Raw genomic sequence first — 24,178 nt, 5'->3', positions numbered from 1 at the left:
AGCTCTGCCATGAGGACGGGATGAGAGCTGGGGCTGTGCAGCCTGGAGAAGGCTGTGAGGAGACCTGAGAGCTGCCTGTCAGTGTCTAAAAGGGGCTGTAAAAAGGGACAGGGTCTGCTGGGCCAGGACAAGGGGAAACGGCTTCAGATTAAAAGGGAGACTGAGATTGGGTATAAGGAGGACACGCTTTACAGCGAGGGCGCCCTGAGAGGCGGCTGCTTGGAGCCACCGCAGATCAGCAACATCGCGGCCACTTACTTGTTCAGGTTCACATCCTTCCCTTGCTCGTGAGCCTCAATTAACTGCTTTATGATGTCAGCTATCGTCATCATCATCAGCTCGGCGTGGCTGAGATCTGAAACGAAAACAAAACAAACAAACGATGGGTATATCCGCTGATCTCCGGGACTAACTCCACTCTGGGGGTCACACACACACACACACGCACAGAGCCCGGGCCGCCCGCAGCCCCCCCCCCCCGGTACCTTTCCGCTTCTGCCCCATCCCGTCGCCTCCTCAGCTCTCACACACGGACCGCTACCGTAAAGCGACGCCGCCCGTCGTAAAAGCGTCGCGCTGCCGGAAAGCGACGAAAAGACGTCGAGGAAGAGGGAGAAGTGAGCTGCGCATGCGTAGAGCTCTGCGCTGTAACACCCCCCTGCCCTTCTCCCCTCCAGCGCTAGATGGTAGCACAGCATTTACATGACAAGCAAAAATGCCTCCAACCTGCTGGTAGAAAAAGCTCCGAACCTGAGAGGAAGGAGCCGCGAGGAGGAGCTGCCCCAGAGGGGAGAGACCTTAAAAGTCATATGGAGTAACCTCCAGTGATTCCTCGAACCCACATCAACTTCCACATCTACTAATTGAGGCGAGGAGTTCCACGGCTATCCTGCATAGGGTGTCTGTGCTGTACAAACATTAAGGTGATCCGCTTAAGCATGCAGGCAGCGACAAGGGGATCCATTTCAAACTGACCCTCGTAGTCCTCTCCCTTCCCTTGGCTCACAGAGCGACCAACACAACTCCAGCTACTCACCTCCCCACCCCCTTGCTACGTGGAAGCTGCTTTCCATTCGCCCTGAGGTCTCCGTGCTTTCTGTAGCCATCTGTTAGAGCCCCCATTGCTGTTGCTGAGACTCAACTGTCTGGTCATGTTCACTCGTTTTCAGCTTCGGGGGCCACCACACAAACTGGATGTTTCCATAATTCTCAGTTTAAACCTGACTGTGCTCCCACCTGCAGCTCCCGTCACTTCCAGCTGCACAGATTCCTCCTCCCAAACAAAAGCCGTTTCTTTATCTCGGATGAGCATAAATTAGGAAAGCTTTGTTTTGGCTACAGAGCCAAACTGCAGTTCCAAATGCTGCCGTTGCTCCCAGCAATGAGCGTGAGGTAAATTCAGGTGGAGTTTCTGGCAGAAATAGATGGTAAAGGCTTGGCTGAGAGGAGGTTGGCGTGTTTGGGTTTGTTCCCCACATCTGAGCAGGGCCTACGGCTCACATTCTGATCTTGCTTATACTGGTGGCATCCAACGCTGATTCATTGGCCTTTAGGGTTTAAAAGGCACTTTCAGTTCTTTAATCAAACACTGTGGCTAATCAGAGTGGTACCGGATCTGGAAATACCCATCAGTGCAGGGAAATGTGCATCTACAAGGAAGGGCAGAGGCATAACAGCTTTCCTCTGTTCTTGTTTAGCAATTCTTTATCAGCACATCTTGAAACACATTATAAAGGGGGTAAATACCATCTGCCTGTGCAGATCTGCAGCCCAGGGCACGGAAGGTGATAGGGCTGCCTGAGGCCAGGCAGCAGCACAGCCACACAGGCAGGTGGAGAAGGCTTTTCTATCCATGTCAGAGCCTGACCTATTCTGCCTCCTCAGGGATGTTTATACAGTGTGTTGTAAGTACGTATATTGCTTATAGTACATATATGCTTATAGTGAGCGCTTGAGATGTGCGATTTGCTGCAGCAATGCTTGAGCATTCAGCTCCAAGCCTTGTCAGATCCTGGGAAAATCACATTCCCAATGAGCGTGCTGACTGGTGAGAAAAGAAACACCACCGATGGAGGTTTACATCATTTCCTTGCATGGCCATTTGCTGTTTGTAACAAAGCACTCAGCTGCTGCCCCAGGAAACTTCACAGTGCCTGAGACAAACAGGGAGCTGCTATTACTGCTTGGACTTAAATAGCCATAAACATCTGTGAAGCAGCACATAATTTGGTTTTCTGTGGGAAAAAGACTTGTCAGGAGAGATCTGCTATACCAGCAAATGGCTGGCGATTGCTTTGGGTGGGATTTACTGCACCTAATATCACATACCCAAAAGTTAGCTGTCTGAATCGAAGTTAGGCACTCTGGTCTCTTGCACAATTGATGATATAAGAGCCGATTGCCACCTGCATGTTCATATTTCAGCTAATCATTTCTGAGGTGAAGAGCTTAAACTGAACAAGCTCTTAGGCTGCTGTTTTGATTGAGATGAAAATGCCTCTTTCAAGCACACAGGGCAAAACTAGAAACACAAAATAACATCAGGGAGAGGGAGACGTGCTAAATTAGCCAATCTGTGACTGGGGTTTCCGATCAAGTGCCCCAATAGGCAGATTCTGTCCTTTCCTTTAAAACCTATGGTGCGTGTGCTTGGACTTAACAATGGCCAGTGTCTCTTGTGCCAAAAAACTTGAAGCCCTCGAGTGACACAGTATGGGATAATCTGTTCACAGAGTGAAAGTCTTCTCCTAATCCTTGTCACAAAGTGGCTGGCATTTTCTCCGGGACATGATTTCGAATCTATAAATGCTGAGAATTCATGGGTATGCTGTGGCCCTTCCTAATGTGTGCGAAGTTTCAGTTCTGTTTCAGCTCTGCCTGGGTTATGATAAGGCAGTAAGTTATGGTTGCTATGCATTTGGTCCCCTTGTTGTTAAAAGCTGCTATTTGCTACATTTCCTTATTTGTGGAAAATAATGCTGTAAATAATTAAACCTGGGCTAGTTCCCCACACACTGCCCCGTGCAATGCTGTAATCCACAGGGTGGGATTGGATTTCATAGAATCATAGAATCACAAGGTTGGAAAGGATCTGCAAGATCATCTAGTCCAACCGTCCTCCCATTACCGTAGCTACAGCAAACCACGAAACCAGATCTTGTAGCTGTTTCATTCTCGCTAACATGATTGAAATGATGGACTTGCCTTGTACACTGTGAGAAAGGAGTTCTGACTTCCATACAGCACTAAGTAGCCCAAGCCTCCTTTCTCCCGCATATTAAAGGCTTTTTCCTTGGATGCTGTGGTACTTTCTTCAGTCCAGATGTTTTGGAAGGGGCTGCAGGTTACAACTAATGGAGCACATTAATATTAGTTGTAACCCACTCCCTTTGTGAGGGGATACCTTTTACATCACCCAGGTGGCCAGTAGTGGCCACTAGTCCTCACTTGTCCTCCCCTCACTGCCCACAGACAGGCAGCTTCTGTAGTTCACTGAGTGAGCAACACAAAGCAGCTCAGGCCATAGGATGTGCTCCACAATGTCCCAGTGACTCACAGGCAAGCTTAGTGTCCAGCAGCTCTAGTAGACACTTGCAAAGGGGTTATCAAAGGCCCAGGTGAATTCTGCAGAAACAACATACCCCAAAGAAAATGAGAATTATAGCACCAGCAACACGAAGCCAGGGTGAAAAGCACATCAGGTTTGATATTTGACTTTGCTGCAGCTTGGATTAGGAGACCTAAAGGCAGGCAGGAGGCATCCCACCAGCTGCTGCAGTTCCAAATAAGTACTAAGCCATTGTTCCAACATCAAAACTGGCAGCAAGGCAGTCAAGTTTTCTTTTGGAGAGATAAGTGAGACTTGCATGTTTATTTGTTTGCATGGTATAGTGAGGTAAATGAAAGTCTATATCTTAGGCAACACTGCTGTTGTCTCCTCCATCCAGGCTGGTAAGCTTCTGCTCCAGTGAGATGAAAGGTGTTCCAGATCCTTCCTTAGCCTGTACCAGATCGTTATTTGATGGAGGACTGAGCGCAGGTTGAGCCTCACGTTGTGGAGAGGCTAAATGAAGGAGAAAAAACATGAAAGTAAGTCATTAATTTAACCATACATTTCAGGTATAAAACATATTTAAGTACACAATCCAAACCTTGGGATTTCAGTAGCATTTAATATCTCAAATACTTCTACAAATCTGGACCGAATGGGCTGTTTTCCTTTGTCATCTCATTAAAGAGAAAATAATCATGTCAAAACATCTTTACTTTTCCTGTCCGCCTTTCTGACAACCTGCACATGGGAGAACCTCCTCATATAAACCATTGACCAAGTCTGGGACAAGGAGTGGATCCAGCCACACCTGGGCTCCTTACCTCTGTGGTTCAAGGAGTTTAGAAAGAAAGAGGTTCCACTCTGAACTTTGTGACTCAAGGGGAGGGTCTCTGTATATGTGTTTAACTCTTCCCTCTGTGCAGTCAATAATCAAGTGTAACCAGCCATCTCAAATCTTGTTGCTATTAAATCACTATATTGTATCTATATAATATCAATAAATATATTCCTGCTTCTCCCTTATGAGGGAAGTGTAAAACGTAGCCATTTCTATCCACAACTAGTATGGCCTAACAAATTATTTGCAATCCAAATGCAATCCCTCAGGTTGATTTACCTCAGTAGTGTCAATCCTACAGCAATGGTGTTTATAAGGAGCTTGCATTTTTGCCTGCTCCCTGCTACCCAAAGCCCTTCCCTCATGCCCAATTTTAACATTTCTTATCACATAGAAGACACAGAGATGAGGCAGGATGCTGCACATCCCTACATGCTCCATTCTCCACTCATCTGGAATCATTAAGAATCACTGGGCAGCCACATCCCTGCAGAAGTTCCCCATACTTCATGCCCTGCATCCTTTCTGACAACAATAAACCACATCTTAGCAGTTGCAGATACCCTCCTGGAATGCAGGGTAGAAGCCAATAACACAGCCAAGGCCCAGACCTATGCTTAGCTCTTAACTTGCCCCCAGTCCTGTGTGAAGTCTTCCTAAGGTTCTGTTCATGCAGTACTACTTCAGGATGAGGACCCTAGTTAATATGAATGTTGTATTGCTATGGAAGCTTCATATGAGGGACCGCGACCTTCTAGCCTAAGCTTTATGAGTTCTTCTCTATGTGGAGATGCTGGGTATATTGAAAGATGAGGTCTCAGTGAATAACTGCCCAAGTGAGACCTAGACTGAAATGGCATGAAACTGGTTTTGACAGTGGGTCAGTCTCCAGGGATGAAGCACCCAGTGCCTCTGTGGACAAACTTTACCAGTGCTTCACTACCCTCACAGTAAAAATACTTTCCTTATATCCAGTCTAAATCTCCCCTCTATTAGCTGAGTACAGAGGGATGATCACCTCTCTGTTCCTGCTGGCTGCACTGTTTCTTTTACAGGCCAGGATGCTGTTGGCCCTCTTGGCCACCTGGGCACACTGTCAGCTCACGTTCAGCTGGGCATTGACCAACACCCCCAGGTCCCTTTCCTCTTCACAGTCATTCAGCCACTCAGCCCCAAGCCTACAGCGCTGCATGGGGTTATTGTGGCCAAAGTGCAGCACCCGGCACTTGGCCTTGTTGAACCTCATCCCATTCACCTCAGCCCAGCATTCCAGCATATCTAGATCCCTCTGAATGGCCTCCCTACCCTCAGGAAGATCAACACCATCTCTCAACTTGCTGTCATCTGCAAACTTACTGATTGTACACTTGATCTCCTCATCTAGGTCATCAGTAAAGATATTAAACAAGATGGGCCCCAGTACCGACCCCTGGGGGACACCACTTGTTGCCAGCTGGACTTAACTCCATTAACCACTTCCTACTGGGCACGACCCTCTAGCCAGTTCCTTACCCAAAGAAGGGTATACCTGTCCAGGCCATGGGCAGCCAGTTTCCCCAGAATACTGTGAGAGATCGTGTCAAAGGCTTTGCTGAAGTCTAGGTAGACAACATCAACTGCCTTTCCCTCCTCTATCAGTCTGGTCACCCAGTCATAGAAGGAGATGAGGTTGGTCAAGCACAACCTGCCTTTCATGAACCCATGCTGGCTGGGCCTGATCCCCTGGTCACCACACGTGTGCCATGTGAGCTCACCCAAGATTATTTGCTTCACAACTTTCCCTGGTACTGAGATCAGGCTGACAGGACTGTCCTGTCCTTATCAACCTCTGCAATAGCTTTCACAGAGCACGCATTGCATACTGACATGGAGACATGGTAGTCGTCTCTGTGAAGTCTTTCTTTCCTCTTGCACGTGGTTTTGTCACTGGAGCTTGAACAGGTGCTGGTCGTATCCTAGCACTGCACTGGGAGCTCTGTGTGAAGGTCTTTGCTGTTTCTCTGCAGGGCAGGTTCCCAGTGGACTGGGGAGTGTCCCAGCTGGTGCAAACTGGTGGTTTTTGAGTTGACTCGAGATCTTCAGTAAGTGATAGCTAGGAGGAGAAGACAGAAAGTATCATAACAGAGGGGCTGAAAACATTGGAGTCTGTTGAAAACTTTAAACTACAAGTGATACTTATAATGATGATGCAAGCATAACACTGCAGTGATGTGTGTTCTTATCTAAGTTTACCTTAAGGAGAAAAGGATCCGGTTAGAAATTGGTGCTCATAAAGCCAAACCTACATTAATTAATTCTCCCGATTGACTCATTTCTTAATGCACAAATTCTGCCCCGTGCTTATGGCTGTAACTAATCCCAGTCTTGCTTGCTGTTTCAAGTCTCACAGTGGAAAGGATGAAGTTTATTTTAACATGCTGCTCAATGAGCATTTCACTAAGCATTATAAAAGTTAAGCAAAAAAAGGATCTTAGCGACGTAGTGATTTTTTCATTGAAAAAGATCCCAAATATTCAAAAACACAGTTGTTCAGACCAACAGCTTTGGCTTTTTAGATCTGATACAAATTATTTAGTACTGATAGCAAAACAACAGCAACAAAATCAAACGTTTACACTGAAACTCATTAGAAAGCCATATGCAGTAGTGTAGAATGGGAACTTAGTGTCCACAGCAAAATGGTTTTAAAATGGAAAAGTTCTGCAGTTCCTGCCCCCCTGCTTCCCCTTTCCACTGTTTGGATTGGCAGCAGCAGCAATACATGGCACTTCGTGCCTAGTGGTCTGACAATAAATAAACAATCCAGCAACTTTTGGATATCAGCCCGAAGAAAGGCAGGTGATTATACAACTGCCTAAGGTGGCCCAGGTCTCAGCAGTACTTAATATGTAACAGAGACAGCATGATACAAACTGCTGCAGTTTTTCTCTCCTAGTGAGGAAAGCACAATACCAAAGAAGCAGAAGCAGCTGCAGCACAGATCTGACCGTACCTTGCTTTTCAGCTCTCGTGTCCCGTGTGGTTCTGTTTTAGAGTTAAAAGGGATAAATGGACAAAGAGTATGAAAGCCAGGCCATGCCTTCAAATTAGAGTAACACATGTAAGCTGAGTTTCAATTTCCAAGATATTCTCCCACTCAGGAGTAGTCACACGTGGTACAGCAGGATTGCTTGGATGAATTAATAACTCTTGAAATGAGGTTTGCAGAATACGGCCGATGTAAATATACACTGGACAGGTCTGTGTCACAGTGCCAAGAGACCTGGGTCTTCATGTGCGATATACCCACATCGCATATACATGTGATCCATCCTCCAAACACCAATTCCCAGTGTACCTGTCACTGGATAATTTATTCCTGACTTCACATGCTGCAATCTTATTACCTCAGGCAGTGAGGCAAGAATGACTGATCCTGTCAAAAAGATGTTATTTTGTAAGCGCTAAAAATAAGTCAGTAATTCAAGAACAGCTGGGAGGGTGGAGCAGTCTCCCAAACAGAAACAAGCAGGCAGCCTGAAAGGCAAAACCAGCCTCTAATTGCTGACATTGCAGTCATTTGCAAAGCTGTCATGAGCATCAATATGATGGATCTTTACCTTTCTAATAAAGTATCTGTGCTTTTTGACATCGAGGGAGGATTTGGCATGACCTGTTTTGCTGAAAGCTGCAGAAAACTCCTTATGGGAAGTCCTTCAGAGAAGAGCCCCTCGCTGTGTAAAGGACACTGACGTGGCAGCACTGCCACCTGTGAGGGGACCTGTAGGGTCAGAGCTGGGGAATCACAGCAGGGCAGCACAGTTCCACATCAGAAAGAACAGGAGGGATGAAACAGTGGCCCCAAAACAAGGGGATCTGGTTTCCATGCCCAGCCTGCCAAAAGCTCAGCTGAGTCACTGAGCCTTTCTTCACTTTGCTTTGTACAGTACTGGGCAGTAGCTGCTCAAGGTGGCGTAGACAAGCCACAAAGCCTTGATCCAGCAAAGTGCTGAAAGAGATGATTAACAATGAAGCTATGCTTGTCTTCAGTGTAAGGCATTTCCCTCCACAAAGATACAGCAGGCATTCCCATCCCACTGTAGAGATACAGTGGTTGCATGCATACTCATAAGAAGGAAAGCAGCCCTTATTTCGGAGACCTAATTAACTTAATTTATCGTAACACGTTATTTAAAGTAATTTAGATAATTCACTTTAATTTATTGTAAATTAAGTGTGAGCCTGGTCACATTTTATGCCACCATTTCCATGATTACTAATAAACTCCAAAACACCACAAGTTTACGAGGAGGAGACCTGATTCACACCATGCAAAACTGGAGCCAGCAGATTCAGGTCATCACTTTAATTACATGTTTCTTCTATTTTGGTGTATTGCTGTTCAGCCTCCTGAGCTCAGCACTCCATATAATGGCCCTTTTCACATCTTCATTGTTGGCTGTAATATACTTTACTCTCATCTGCTTTCTACACTTGAATCATTGATCTATTTAAGAGCTTCACTTTAATTTGACTTGATGTTTGCTTGCTTGGGGCACTTATTCTTTCATCATATTCTGCTCTTCTTCCAAGGATTTACTAAAAGGTTTGAATATTAAGCTTCTTTATTTGGAATTGATTAACTAAGAGTCTTTTCACAGGTCTTAATTTCAACAAGATTTCCCTAATAATAAATGGAAATTAATTCTGGATGATTCCTAGTGAGCTATATATTCTTTTTCCTACGCATTGGCCTACTGTAACCTAACTTCTGTTGTCATGTAGCTCTGTAGTCACTAATGGTCAGTGAAACAGCAGGATTACACACTGCAGTACCAAAAGAGGATGAGAAACACAGCTCTTCTGTTGAAATTTGTGCTGCTTGAAAGAAGTACAAGTTGATTTTCAATGTAAAGATCTAGGAAAGAGGGACACAGCCCCAGATTTTAACACAAAAAGAAGATAGTGCTATCAAGGCTGCATAATGTGAACACACAGGGCTCTGCTCTGGGTTCATGTCACAGAGCTGTTGACCACCAGAGCTGTGGTTAGGCTGTCCTAACTCACTATGAGGCACGAAGGGAGGATGGTGAACCTCGCAGGCCTTGATAGCATGAACAGCTTTAAGAATCTTCCCAGAGCTTTTTGTGGGCAGAGAATTTAATACCCACATTTAGTGTCAGCTAAACGCTTTCTGGTGACTACTTGCTATGGAAGAAATAATGCCTCTGAAGCTATGAAGAGCCAACAGAAAGTGACACGGGTATAAGCACAACTTGACCTTGTACTGCTGCAATTTATAGCAAACACTGATGCTGAATTTATGAAAGAGGGTTTGCACTTTACACTGTGACTCCAACGAGGTGTTTGCACCTTCTAGTTGTGGGCTGCAGGTTAAGTAACTTCGAACAAGTTCCTAAACTCTAGGGAAAGAAAACAAATCAGCCACCTCTTTCTACCCTAAACTAAAACTCTTTCACCTCTGCGCTGACAATAAAACAGCTTTAAATCCGAAACGAGAAGCCACGGTAGAATGAAACTGTAAGGTCTCTCTGATCTAAAAGCTACAGAGGAAGCCTTCAAAGCATGGAAATTATAAGACACACGGTGAATAACTTAAATAATATTGCTGTTCTTTAAACTCACTGAATCTATTTCCTTGCAAAGAGGCTGTATTTGGGTCAGGAGAATGCCTCTCAATCTCCAGAGACAATGCCTCTTTTTTATGTAAACCTTCTTTGGCTCAACTCAAACGCTGTTCCCTGGCTTTCATTGCTTGGGAAACATGCTTCCAGGTTTGCAAAAAGCCCTGATACGCTTGCAAGCACATCTTTCTACTGGCAGTTTCTTGCTGCACTATCTACAAAAGCTAAACCCATGATGCTTTCTTGAAGCCTGACTTCCCAAGGCTCCTTTCATGTGAGGATGGCCTATTTTACCAGCGATAAGCACAATGAATCCTCAGTATTAAGACCTTAGGGCTGCTTGCCCAGGCTCAATGCAATGAACAAAGTAATAAAAGAACTTCAAACTGCAATAATCAAAAGTTGTGGGAATGGAAGAGCAGCTTTGGGGAAAGATGCAAATGTCACGAGAGAGCTGATCCAGTGGAAACTGGCTGTCAGGATACCATGCAGTGCACAAAGTGAAGGAGGAGCAGATAACAAGATCACTGTCTACACACAGACTACTGCTGTTCCTTTTACTCACCACAGGCAGATGGGCTGTGTCTGGGCTGCAGTGAGAAACTGCCCCTGGAGCAAGCAGATGTGACATGATTTGTGTCCTCCTTATGGCCTTATTGCTACTGGCTGGCTAGGCAGCACATGTGCCTGGCAGACCTGCTTGTAGTCAGGAGCAAAGTTTCACCGTTGCCTAAGTTAAGTAAATGCTCTGAGCTAAAATATTCCTGTGTGCAACTGACCCCGGACTAACATAATTACAAACCAGTGATACTCACCAGTGATTTTGATTTCTGGAGTTTCTTAGATCCACAACCCGCTTTCTTTTTTCTCTCAGCTGCCTGCCAGCTAAGGTCTGGGGTCTTCCCTCCTCCTTTCTTTCTCCTGCAGAGTAGAGTGGAAGATTATTAACAAGTGCTAAGGAGTTGGATCCGTGGGGTGGAGAAGAAGAGAATTCTTTATGATAAGCAACCCGAAAAGACATGGATTGAGCTCATACATTTTATCTTGCACCTGGGGCAGCCCAAGGGTGCACAGTCAGTTCTGTGGCTCAAAAGAGCTTGCTACTTTTTAAACTGTGATAACTTCATTGCATTCAAATGCATGTGCTAGCCTTGATGCTTATGGAGATATAAACGCATCACTGGGTAAACACATGACCGGTGCTACACCAGCTTAAAGCAATTCACAGAAAGGGAAGTTTAGCTAAATAACGTTTGCATTTTTGGTTTAGTCCATGTAACTTGCAACATAAATAGGGTTAGCAGACTTCCCCTTAAACAAGCTATTCATCTTTACTATAGCCAAGTAGACTTCCTTTCAAATATACATGATTTTATTTGCAGTTATAGTTAAACTTAATACGATAGCAAGCGGAACAGGAACATTGCAGAGTGAAAATGAAGTGAATATGGCCAGTTGTCACATTGCTCTGATATCAGGATTAAAATTAGTACTACAAGAAGGTGGTTTTTTTTCACAACTGGGACAGGTTCATAAACACATTTGGTCTGAAAGTGTTCATTCCCCTTCCACATTCACATTGTGCAAATCAAGGCTAAGTTTATAGATATAGTAAATGTAAAGCAGCTCCTCTGTGTGCTCTGTGCATCCACCTCCCAGCTCCACCACCAGCATGTCTGGGCTCCCGGAAAGCATGCTAAGAAGCAAATAGTGAACATGAAGTCATGAATTCACACAGTGGAAACAAACCTTGAAAGCAACACTCATCCAACAAAGAAGCAGGGCCAGACTGCATAACGTGCACATCCTCACAAGCAGCCAGCAGCGGGCTGTTATTCACTAGTCCCAGACCAGCTGCAGATCAAAAACCATCATGAAATCAGACAAATTATTTCAAATAGCAAATAGAGGAAAATTGCAATCTCTTCGTAAGCACTAACATCCAAGAGAGACAATCCAAGCCAAAATACTATAGGGAATGGTGTGGTCATCTTTAGATAAGGCAGCGGTCTTCTGCCAGAAAGAGTCAGCATACAGAAGGCTCTCCCCTCATTGCTACAGCTGGGAGTGTTCTAAGAGTATAAGGAGTGGCTCTGACTCTGTTCCTTATAGTCCAGTGGCAGCACTGGAATCCACTCAGAAAACAGACACATCGATCCACTTAGACAAGGAAAAAATACCGATATCCTGTCAAAACTGGGTTTATGGTCTCAAATTAAGGTTTTAAGTTCTACTGCTGTATTCTATGCTCCTGGTGTCAGAGCATCCCTCTGCAGCAGGGCATCGCCATGATCTCACCCCACAGTCAGGACAACGAGCGGTGGGGATGGAAAGGAAGATGCTGCAAAGGAAGATGGCATCACAGCCAAGCAGGGCACAGCAGCTCTGGCTCCAGTGCTGAACCCTGTGCTTCTCGCCCTATTTTTTCTCTCCTGAGGAGTGTTTTAAATTCTCACAAGCCTAACAGGCAGGAAGTATGGAGCTGTCTATTCAGAAACATGAAAAACAAGAGATGGGCATTGGGATGCAGAGGACCGGCGAAATACCATGCCCTTCTCACACAGCACAGCCCCTTTTTGTCAGAAGCTGGGCCTAGGCTGTTGACAGAGCAATTGCTGAAAGTAATTATTTTCTCACTGGGTAAACACTTCAGCACAATATGCAACTGTTTTTAGAGCCTACCTATGTCCATAAATTATCTAAGTGAAGTAGTGCTAGAAGGCAGGGCTGGCTGGGGGGGAAGGAGCTTTCATTTTGGATGAACTGTTGTCATGAGAAGTAGCTGGGCTCACTCTAGAGGCACAAGCACACAGCCTTGGCAGAGGTTCAGTGCTCTGCTAGAATCAGGGTTCATTAGTCATGATAAAGTGGGAGGCAGATCTTTTGATTTATTGGCACCAAGCAGCACCATCACCAGATGCCTTCCAGCAGAACTGCATGTGCACAGCCTGAAAGGAACGACCCTCCTGCTCAGAATCCCAGGGAACATTTGCTAATGTGGTCCCAGGCTTTAGATAAAAATGCTTCATTTCACCTTTGTGGTATTGCTTCGTGTTCCCAAAGAGACAACTCCATCCTTGCTGGTCTCTGCATGCAATTTTAAAAGCTATCTGGATAATTCAGGCAGAAAACAAAACAGAGCCAACAGAAATCGCCCTTGTGATATATTGCTCGCAGACGTGCAGCAGCACTGAAAGCCACCACTATAACTCCAGCAAGTGATTTTGATAAGGCCTCCAGGCAATCTGTAACTCTACCCCTGTCTGTATCTCTCCTCTATCTCCTCGCCACTCCCTCAACCACGCATCTGCTCATCGCTGCTGTTGATTTCACTGCTCAGGGACGGAGCTTTTCCCACACCTTCCCATCTGAACCAAGCAACGTGTACTGATCATACTCCAGGATCACCGTCCCAGCTCCTCTAAAGCTGCAGGGATGTTTGTCACCGAGGTTCTCTGGTTCCCTTTCTGATGCTTCCCTGAGCAAGCAGCAAAAAAAAAATCAAAGCATCAGAAAAACAAATACAAAACCAAAACCAAAACAAACCTGTCAAGACTCAATTATCATCCAGATTGCAAATTAACCTCATTCTACCATCTTTCAAGCACAATCTGGCAGTTGCACAGTGTTACAATTTCTCCTCCCACTGACACGAAGCACCAGCCCTGACCAGGAGAGACTCCCACTAAAATGTTCTACAGAAATGTGTTTATTTACTTATTCTAAAGTAAATACCCAATCATGGTCTCACAGACCAAAGTACATGTTTTCTTTTACATCTCTTAGGACTCTTAGTCTGAGAGACTAGATTTAGACTAGATGTGGGGAAGAAATTCTTTACTGTGAAGGTGGTGAGACTCGTTGCCCGGCGAGGCTGTGGATGCCCCCTCTATGGAAGCAGCTGGATGGGGCCGTGAGCAACCTGGGCTAGAAGGAAGTGTCCCTGCCTACAGCAGGGGGTTGGAACTGCATGAGCTTAAAGGTCCCTTCCAACCCAAACCATTCTGTGGTTCTATGATTTTATGACTCCCTTTGACTCCATTCTCCTATGTAAGTGAGAATTGGCTGCTGCTTGTTGCACTTCCACGTTCAGTTTTTGGCTAAGCAAGGAATTCTTTGCTATGAGTAGTCAGCAGTGTGGTGCTAAAACAGAGGAAGAGGGTTTGTAGCTAAGGGTTCCTCTGCAAAGACCAACAGTGAAACAGGATGGTTCCACCATTTAAATGACTATCTTGGCTGCAGAGTTGACACCCTGTTATGATGCCCAGGGGAGTTCTCTCTTCTTTTTGGACCAGAAAGCAAGCATATAGCAGATTTTTAGTCAGTTCTAGGGGTTAGGAAAATCTTTCGGCTTTTTGCTACCTCTTAAATTCCGCAAGATTTAACCCAACATTAGGCAGATTGACTTTGATTCAAAGAAGTAGCCAGTGACTACTCTCACACACCTCTTTAATGATGGCGTCAGGCGTTCCTTTGATGTAATCTTGTGTGTTCACCAAGAATTTTCGACAAGTTCTGCTTTTCTCAACACAGCAGAACACAGATGGAAAGAATGCTTTATTTGTTCTCCACCACCACTTTGGCTGTCTGCTGTGTTTCTGCTGCACCTTTTCACCCATGTTTATAATCTGCCTCAAGAAAATACTCACTCCTTCCTATATGCATTCAGACTGCAGCAAAACTCATTACCTCTCTCAGACTACCACTGCAAAACCCTATATTTTAGGAAATCACTCCTATTGTTTTAGGAATCTCATTTTACATAGATTTCATTACTTCTGACATACAGTCCACACAAAGAGTGGATGTTATGCCCCTGAGCTCCAAGCATTCATCTCACCTGAAAAATAACTATACCTAACACAGCCCAGAGGGTCAGAGATCTTTATCTCATTTCTCTGTTCTACATTACAATCGTGTCCACTGGTCAGGCAGGGTCTGTCTGAGCCTGTAGGCTGCAGTATGATAGATCAGCTTGCACAGCACTCACATTACCTTCCCTTGCCCAGGAGTCTAGATGCTCACTGAGCGCAGCCTTCATCAGCAGTACAGAACAAAGGTTGGCATCACAGAAAGGCACTGAGCACTTCACCATTTTGTGGCTACTTGGATCTCTGACCAAGCTGCCTACTTGCTGTCATTATCACCACTGTAGGAGGAAAACACAAGCATGGAATGGGGTATCCCACCAGTCCTGCTGCAGATAAGGAGCAGGTGAGGTGCAGGAGAGCAGGTTCCCATGCAGCTGAAAGGGTGGAGGATGCAATACAGAGCCTTAGTGGGAGGATTTCTGGGAAGGGGCTGCAGAGGGGACAGTGTCTGCAGAAACATCATTACATGAGCAGGTAGCTGGGTCAGCACCTGTATTGCTAAATAAGAGTCATTACAGGCAAGACTACACAATAGCAATTACTTTCAGCTTAAGTGATATTAAAGGAAGATCCTTGATAAACAAGTAAATCTCTTAGAATTCATTTTTCTCCTTGCTATAATCCTCTGTAATTACGGATAAAAGCCAGATTTGCTAGATCACTAGGCATTAAAATATCCTCCATTGCACAAATGGATAGAGGCTTGAATCTTACTTAGGAGAAGAAAACAGTCAGTGTGCTTACTGTATGATTAGCAACTTGGAATCATTTGCATCTGGTTGTCAGCTGCATCTACAGCTCAGTGCCGGAACAAGTAACTTCTAAACTCTTTGAACAGAACCTGTCCCATTTTTGACACTGATTCATGACCAGCACATGCGGACCCTAAACCTCACGTAAGTCTTTGGAACAGACTATGTGGGAACACTTCTGAACACAACTGACAAATAACATTGAAACAATTATTTGCAACAAGAGGCTTTTTGTCAAAATATTTTGTTAAAAGCACCAGAGAACTCTACCTAAAATGCCAGAGTTTGGAAACACACCACAGAAAGAGGGTGAGGTGGAAGCTGGAATGCTCTTTGAAGTAGTGCACTATCCCAGGACTAGGGGACGCGGATTAAAAAATGATTCATAAAAGGCTTTTGCTCAGACACTGGGAACTTTGTGGAACACCCCGGAGGAGCGGTGGGTCCAGCAAAGTTAATCACACTGAGAAAGAACCTATGCAAGTGCTCTTCTGCTTAGCCAAATAATCACTAGGTTAGGGTAATTCATAGCTTGATTGTTCCTATGCACAGTGCTTGTCTCAGCAATATCAGTTATTTAATTAATGTACAACCTGGCTACATTCATTGTGGATTAGGTGGTTCCCAAGGTTTTTGTTGGCAAAGGGAAGAGGAATATCCTCCTCTGTGCACTTTTGGTTGGGTGAGAATGTGCAGTCCTTTTCACAGAGACTCTCATACGAAGGAGGCAATGGTCAAGTTAGTCGACTATGTCTACAGCAGGCTCAGACTAATGATAATGTTACCACAGTTTCACAAGTTACTGCATATCAGCCGAATGGAGGTAACTGCTGAGAGCATGTCCATGAAAAAAAGGAGAGGTGGCAGAACCTTAAATGGGAAATGGACAAATTCCTTCACACAACTGCTGCAGCCTCCTCACTATTGCTCCTGACAGTGCTTGCTGAAATCTGACCACAAACCCGAGACTGAAAATACCCTATGCCAGATATGTCGAAGGGAAGAAGTCAGTGTGCAAGACTTTGCTCTGGGTTGCAGAAATGCTTTCTTTTGACAGCTGATGACCAGGTAATTCTGGGAGCCTATGAACTGATGGATCTAAGCACTCCATCCCAGGTAGTATAGACACAAATCCTAATCTTACTTATCATATCAAACATGTACACACATACTCTAATACCTGCACTCTCATTTGAACATCTAAACCTCTTTTCAGCCAGAAGATCCTTGAACTGATAGAACTGTATTTCACCATCATCCATTCATTCTTCTTTTGTTCAGAAGTTGCACATTCCTCTCAACTTTGTAGCTTAGAAAACTACAAGCCTATTAAAAAATTCTTGAACAAACTCTTGATCTAATTCTTCCTCTTCCAACTGTGTAACTTTCCCAGGAGCTACAGCCTATTTTATAGGCAGACACTAACAAGATGTGCACAGTGCTGAAAGGACACAAAGCAGTGAAGCTGCAACCAGAAGAGGATCAAGACCAATATGAGAAAAGGCAGAAGGGTAGCACAATGTGCTAGCTTGGGTTTGCAGCCAGGCTGGAGAACTACAAGGCTTCCAGGAAGCATGAAGCACAGGCAGAAGGGACTTGCAAAGGACACAGACATACTCAGTTAGCACAGAGAAAGCAAAAAGGCAGAGACAAAGCCTCTTACGCCTGCTTAGCCTGTTCAATGGGATCGTAGTTGTTGAGGCAGTTGAATCGCATGATTTCTGTAGGGTGCCTGTCTGTTAAACGCCACAGTGGGATTTCTTTTTTCTTCTTTCTAGTCTCCTTCTCTGGTGCTGAAAGGTTTGCCGCTGGAGAGTTGCCTCTCATCTTTTGCACTTTGGTAACTACAGACTCATCCTTCGAAGCAGTCTGATGAGAGACATTAAAAGAAGAAAATTAATTTTATCCATCAGTGAAAATCTGACTAATTTTACCTAACCTCAGATTTGTAAGAACTAGGTATTAACTCACTGGACAGAAACAGGCACCCTGGAAGTGCAAGTCCCATTGCCCAGTGCACTTAGATGAGCTGAGTTGCATTGACTTCATCCACTGACCTCAGAGACAGCCTATAAGGGCGTCTGGCTACATTTAGAGGCCTGAGTTTTGAATTCAAGGCAGAAGATTCCCTCCTTCACAGTCCCACAAACAAGGGATCTGGATCAGTGAATCTCAAGACAAACCAGTTGCTTTGGAGTAATGCTCCACTTCCCAAAATGGCCCTGCCACTTTTGAAGAAGACAGAATGAGATAACACCAAGGCCTACAAAAGGCAGAATGTGTGGGTTTTTTTTTAGCTTTCTACCAGCTAGACTGACTCTGAAACTTCAGCAGGGGCAATGCTGGACTCCCCACTCCTGCTTATCAGATTGAGGTAGGCTATCATATTCCCTGTGACCTGGAGAAGAGAGGGGAACAGCCTGGAGTGCTGAAGGGAGAAATTTAGAGGATTACTCCAGAATCTGAAGAGAGGACAGGAGGAGAGGGAGACCTTGGTGGCTGCTTCCCTCCTAACCTCTGAGATTTTCATTCCCCCTCAGCCCTACCAGGGATGGATGAGGGAAAGCAGACCACACAGCAACACATGAGTTTAAAATTGCATATAAATTACATATATTCCTTCTTATTAGTGGGAGAACATAGTAAGTTTAAAAGTTAGGAACTCTACTAGCCCAGACTATTATAACTGGCGTGGAACATTTCCAGAGGTGTTAGGTATATACCTCTGGTCTTGTAACATGCAGCTCTTTCACCATTTCAATGTAATGTCTCTTCCAGATTCCTTGCTCAAATGGGGTTGGAACAAAGTTGATGTGCCAGCTGAAACGCAGGCACTTCTTCATCCAGAGCTGATCCAGTTCAGACAGGTACTTCCAGTGCCAGCTCACCTGCGAATGACCAGTAACCACATATAAGAGCAGATCAACATCTTGGGGTTTCAGACATCTCAGATTACAGCTGGAGATTTATCTCCTGTGGATGCAGTTCCCCTGCATCCTTAAACTAACACAGTACTTCAGTGCTGCTTACACTCTACGTAAACACAACTTTCCTCATGATTTGCTCATTGTTTGTTGGCTGATCACCAGTGCAGGGTGAAATGCTCTAAAAATCACTAGCCAAAAGGAAAGACTTCAGCTTTTTTAGGGCAATTTCCTACATTTCTACCCAGTAAGTGCATAGGAGTTGGAATAAACCCTTTATTGCATTTTGATGTCAAAAACAGGAAAGTAACCCCTCCTGGTCTGATAGACATATTCTGTTTTCTCCCTGCTCATGTTCCGCTTTTATAGTCCATTGCACAGTCACCTTGCGTACAATACTTCTTCCAGCCTAAGGGCAAGCATAATTAGTTTGCATAGTTGTGCTTATAACAGCAACTATTCAAAGATATGACAGAAGTAGCACTGTAAGGACCTTCCTTTCTCATATCCTAATCTATTTTCTGTCTGTCTGTGCATGAATATCTGTGGATCATCTACATAAAAAAAATGAACTGTTGGAGAGAGATACTAGAGAAAGCTTTAAACAACCTGAGACTTTGATGTATTAGTAGTAATATATGGAGTACTATGTTTGTAAGTGCAGTAATCGTGTCACCCATATTTGAGCTTATTCCTTCAGAAGTAGCTTGGGGATCACTTCAAGCTACACAAACATATCAGCAGACTGAATCCTTAGACAGTGTGCTCAACAGCACATCGATAACTTCTCTGCTTCTGCACATCCAGCACTTCACCTTTAAGTATTTTAATGGATCTGGTTTTTACTCTTTTTCTTAAAGCAATGTACGCACTTCTTTGCAACTACCATGGGCTGATACTTCTTAAAGCCATTAATGATCCTGCACGTTGTGCAAGGTACTTCAAAGAACATGGTTTTCAGAAAGCACCAGGCCTCCTTCTTGAGAACAGTCAGCCTTGTAAAGTGCCACATGTTAAATGGCTTAGAGCAGAGCTCCCAGAGTTACTATTTGCTTTCATAAACATTGGCCAATTTGAATTAATTTAGGATCTGGGGAAGTGTTGTGTTCTATCTCATACGAGTGTCACTAAGCATATAGCAAAAGGGTGCCAGGTCAGAAGGCATTCTTGCATTCCTACAACTTTATTGTAACCTACTGCTATTTCCTTTTTTGCCTTTCTTGACTTGACTTTGAATCTCAGCATGTGTTGTTGTTTTTACCTGTGCACATCGACAAAGGCTCCGTGGGTCCAGGAAGGAGAAGATGTATAAGGTCAGCTCTCTAGGAAGCTTCATGGTAAAATCTAGAGCTTCGATGGGAATTCGATCCTGTAGCTGCTTGGCACAGAATTTCTGCAGTGGCAGGGAGCAGAGCTCCAGCTGGTCCATCAGGATCTTCTGCCTCTGACCATCTGTCCACTTGGTAAACTGAAGAAAAGAGTTCCAGGTTTTGAGAAACCAGAGATTCAGCTTGCTAAAATAAATCACACACGCAAGGCAAGGGAAAGTGCCCAAGCAGCAGCTTTTGGTGACTCACTCAATACCAAAGCACGTAGGAACTGGGAACAAATAGAGAGGCTACATTAAAAGAAACTCTGAAGCCACATAACATATGCTTTATAATCCTCAAAGGATCCAGGATGACCTTGTCCAGAACACAGTCATCCTCACCAGACTCTCAGAACCTAGGATCAGTTTGGAAACGTGGCTTCAGTCATGAATAGGAAACTCAGGTGTGTGTTTACAGGATTAAGTCCTAAGTTGACTGCTGCTTCCTCACCTACCCTGACCCATATATGGCCCCCAAAACTGCAGTATTTGAGTGCCTCACAATCTGTGAAGTATTTATTCCCACGATCTGCACAAGAGAGAAATCCCCACTGCCTTGCAAAGAAGCAAAGCAAAGAAAAACTACATCAGTTGCCTGCATCTCCCAAGGAAATTGTGACACAGATCTGGCAGCACAGTCACAGATTTTTCATGGCATTTCCTTGCTTATGACAGATATCTAAAGAGGAGGAGGAAAACAGTTGGGCCTCACTGTGGGAAGAAATAAGCACTTAACCTCATAAGCACTTATCGCTTGATACAACAGCAACAACAGCATTGCACTGAGCAGAGTGGGGCAGAGCTGTGTAAACAGGGTGGGAGCAATGCGGCCGTACCTGGTGTTTAGCCTGTGTTGATAGCAGGGAATGGAAAGGGCCCTGTCAGCAGGAATCTCCTGGGAGGAGACTGACCTCATCGCCACAATCTGTGCAATCTGTCTCAAAACCTGCAGGAGCAGTCCTGGCTGCGAGGGCAGCACCGAGTGCCAGCAGGGAGGACGTGGCTGAGGACCATTTAGTCAGCGCCAACAGGAATCCCCAGTGGGAACTGCTGGCAGCAGAATGGTACAGAGAAAGGTGGACTTCCAGAGGCAGAGTGTAGATTCCTAGCACAGCGAGAGCAGCTGTGAACCCAATTCTCCTTCCTTACAAAGGGCAAGTTCTTAAAGAACCAGGTCTGTCTGGGGAATGCTGCCTCCCCTTGCTTCTTTCTTTCTCACGCACTGGCCATACCTTTAACACACGACCCTCTTTCTGTTTCCTAAAGTCAGCTTTCCACAGCTGACAACTTGCCCTCCATGGTTCAAATCACAGCACAGTTATTTCTGCATTTAACCCCAGGGGCATTTGAAGAACTTATTTAAACATGGTCTCCACAAGTTAAAAATAGCAGTAAGAAAAAAACCCATACAACCCTTCATATATATATATATACATACATACATATATATATATATATATACATATATATATATGAAGGGTTGTATGCATATATATATATATATGCATCTTCATATATAGATGCACATATATGTGTTTAAGAAGGGCTGGGTAGATGCAATGCCCAATTCCCTTCCTTTCCCTTCTCTTTCAGAATAAAATGGATTACAAATTTAATCTTCTTTTTCTCTCTGCTTCCACACCAAAAATTGATGGTGAACTGGAGGACCAGCGGAATTATGGTCTGAAATAGACTGTGCAGATGAACAGTAACTGAGAGGTAATTTCTTCACACATCACCTTACAGAACTCTTTGTTTCTTTCTTTATTTGTACCCGGATGCATTTAATTCCAGGACTGGACAATAAGCTGTGAGCAGTAAATAGGTCTGCTCCTTCTTGCAGACACCTTTACAAGACCTTCATGTAGGTCAGCAAGGACAAGAAGGGCTGGAACAGGCATTTCCAGACAAAAAGCCAAAGAAAGCTCCCAGATGTCCAAGTCTTTTCATACTCAAACAGACAGCGAATTAAGGAATACACCCTTTCCCTCCCCTCCCCTCCCTATTTTGCATACAACTTTCACCTCTAATGGAGTTTAGCAAAGTGCTAAGCAAAAACTGAAGCAGGACTTTGGCAGTCAGCACTTTGAAATGTGTCCTCTAAGAACACAGATTCAGGTGAAGGTGCGCTGCAGGTTTTGCCTTCCTCACTTTCAGTTTGATGTGAAAGGTTTTTTTCTATCGCGTGGTCGAGGGGGAAGAGCTTCTGCTGCACAGACTCCTCATTCATGATCACAGCTACATCCTTTTCTCATTAAAATGATCTGCAATCATCTATTAAATAAGGTAAATTTCTCCCGGATAAGTGCCAGAGACAAGGGGGTAACTGGCTCCTTCCCTTCCACACCAAGAGATTGAGTGAACTGATCAAAGGAAATACAGATTCTCTTTCAGAGAGACAGAATATTTGCGTCCATTTAACTCTTCCCATTCTGCCACAGCTTTGCAATGGAGCAATTCCTTCCAGCATCCTCAGCCTGAGCTTACACCGCATGGGAGACTCCACTAAATCAGTGTCATCCTGTCAGGAGCATGGGAACACACAGCTTCTTCTCCACTGCATTCGGCAGCAGCCAAGTATTTAAGTAGGCATAATTTGTCTCTTTTCCAGTATTAACAAGCATGTCCCCATCCCACATTTGGCCGCCTTTCTTCACAGTTCCTCCCCTTGCATGTGATTACAGCGATCCAACCAGTCAGACCGGATTCCCCTTTTCAAGGGACTGCACCTTCTCAGTCCTCAGCCAGGAACATTTTTCCTTTTCAGTGTCTTTCCCCAAGCCCTGGAGAACAATGTCTCCCCGGGGACTGCGTGACATAAGGCTACCGACTGTTGCACCAGGGAATGCAGAGTGCCCAGCCTGTACTGCGATCAGTTTACGATTAATCCATGAGTGCACACACACAAATAATGCAGCCTGACACCAAGGGGAGAGCCCAGGACCTCCGTGCTGAAGAACAGAAACTCTGCCGCTTAACCTAAAGAGGCCCCTCTCCGCTCTAACAGGCAGGTTGTTTTACTAACTTCATCTAGCCACTGAATTGGGACATAATCCTCGCCTCCAACCCAGCATATTGACGTGAGTTCAAAGGGTTACAATCACACGCAAGCAGCCCTGTGCTCTGCAAACATAGCACAGAACTCCCAAGTCAATACTGCCCTTCTGGAACACATTAAGGTAGAATAACTTGCAAGTAGATGGATGGTTCAGCTCAGCAGAAGCAGTTTTTGCCTCCTCAGCCACCTTCTCCCAGCCCCAAAGCAGTGATCTGCTTGGAAGCATGGGTTAGAAAAGAAGGGATGAAGGAGGCAGCACCTGATGTCCATACATAGAATCAATTTGAGTTGGAGGGGACCTTTAAAGGCCATCTGTCCCATCCCTGCAATGAGCAGGGAAACTCAGTTCCATCAGTGCTCACAGCCCTATCCAGCCTGATGTGGGTATGTCCAAGGATGCCACCTCTCTGGCAATCCACGCCAGTGCTTCACTGCCTCTTATCATAAAAGACCTTCTCCTCATGCGAAACCTAAATCTCCCCACTTTTATATTGAAACCATTTTCCCCTTATCCTGTCACAACAGATGCTGCTAAAGAGCCTGTCCCCTTCCTTCTTACAGGCCCCCTTTTAGTACTGAAAGGCCACTCTCAGGCCTCCCCAGAGTCTTGGCTCCTCTCAAGTGGTTTCTTGCCATGAATTAACCAGAACTCTGACAAGATGTAACCCATGAGGTGAGCTGAATCTTTCTTAGGGATCCCTGATTTGTTCACATCTCATTTGGCTACAGCAGAACCTGAGATGCTCTGATCACATGGAAACACTTGTGTCTTAATAGACAAGTTCAACCCTAGCTTCAATGTCTCCTTACTAACCTGCACATCCGCATGATAGCACTGAGTGTTAAGGTAAAGCAAGATGATTTTGTGTTTTTTAGATGAATGGGAGGAATTTTTGGCTTGCAGTATTGAGAACACAGCAGAAAGGGAAGCTGAGAGGGAGTACATCAAGGCATCTGCCCTAGGTGCAATATAGAATGGCAACTAGAAGAAAACAAAAAGAAACTGAGAAATGTTAACCCTTTCCCAGGAGTGTTTCAACTGAAAGACAGCAGCAGAGTTTATCATTTGTATGTATGTGGAAAGCGTTTGGGTAAAGCAACGTGATAGAAATTCACCACAAATGCCTCCAGCAAGACCAAAGCCTGCAAATAATCAATCATGGAAACAGCAATGTAGGACAGGCTGCCT

At 44.7% G+C, this 24,178-nt stretch overlaps 2 protein-coding genes across 2 annotated transcripts in view; both read right to left on the bottom strand.

The window, feature by feature from the left end:
* Window positions 1–574, bottom strand: part of ELP3 (elongator acetyltransferase complex subunit 3) — an 81,272-nt gene extending 80,698 nt beyond the window's left edge. The window contains exons 1-2 of the mRNA XM_072332243.1: window positions 486–574; window positions 259–355 (exon numbers count right to left, since the gene is read on the bottom strand). Coding sequence (XP_072188344.1) covers window positions 259–355; window positions 486–504 — 116 coding nt within the window. The 5' untranslated portion in view covers window positions 505–574. The remainder of the gene's footprint in view (window positions 1–258; window positions 356–485) is intronic.
* Window positions 575–3,655: 3,081 nt separating this feature from the next.
* FBXO16 (F-box protein 16) overlaps window positions 3,656–24,178 on the bottom strand; it is a 33,102-nt gene continuing 12,579 nt past the window's right edge. The window contains exons 4-9 of the mRNA XM_072332904.1: window positions 19,824–20,030; window positions 18,362–18,526; window positions 17,302–17,507; window positions 10,831–10,936; window positions 6,258–6,483; window positions 3,656–4,063 (exon numbers count right to left, since the gene is read on the bottom strand). Of these exons, the coding sequence (XP_072189005.1) occupies window positions 3,915–4,063; window positions 6,258–6,483; window positions 10,831–10,936; window positions 17,302–17,507; window positions 18,362–18,526; window positions 19,824–20,030 (1,059 nt within the window). The 3' untranslated portion in view covers window positions 3,656–3,914. The remainder of the gene's footprint in view (window positions 4,064–6,257; window positions 6,484–10,830; window positions 10,937–17,301; window positions 17,508–18,361; window positions 18,527–19,823; window positions 20,031–24,178) is intronic.

The sequence above is a fragment of the Excalfactoria chinensis genome, chromosome 3 (genome assembly GCF_039878825.1).
Source record: "Excalfactoria chinensis isolate bCotChi1 chromosome 3, bCotChi1.hap2, whole genome shotgun sequence".
NCBI lineage: Eukaryota > Metazoa > Chordata > Aves > Galliformes > Phasianidae > Excalfactoria > Excalfactoria chinensis.
This window is presented reverse-complemented; position numbering and strand designations above follow the sequence as displayed.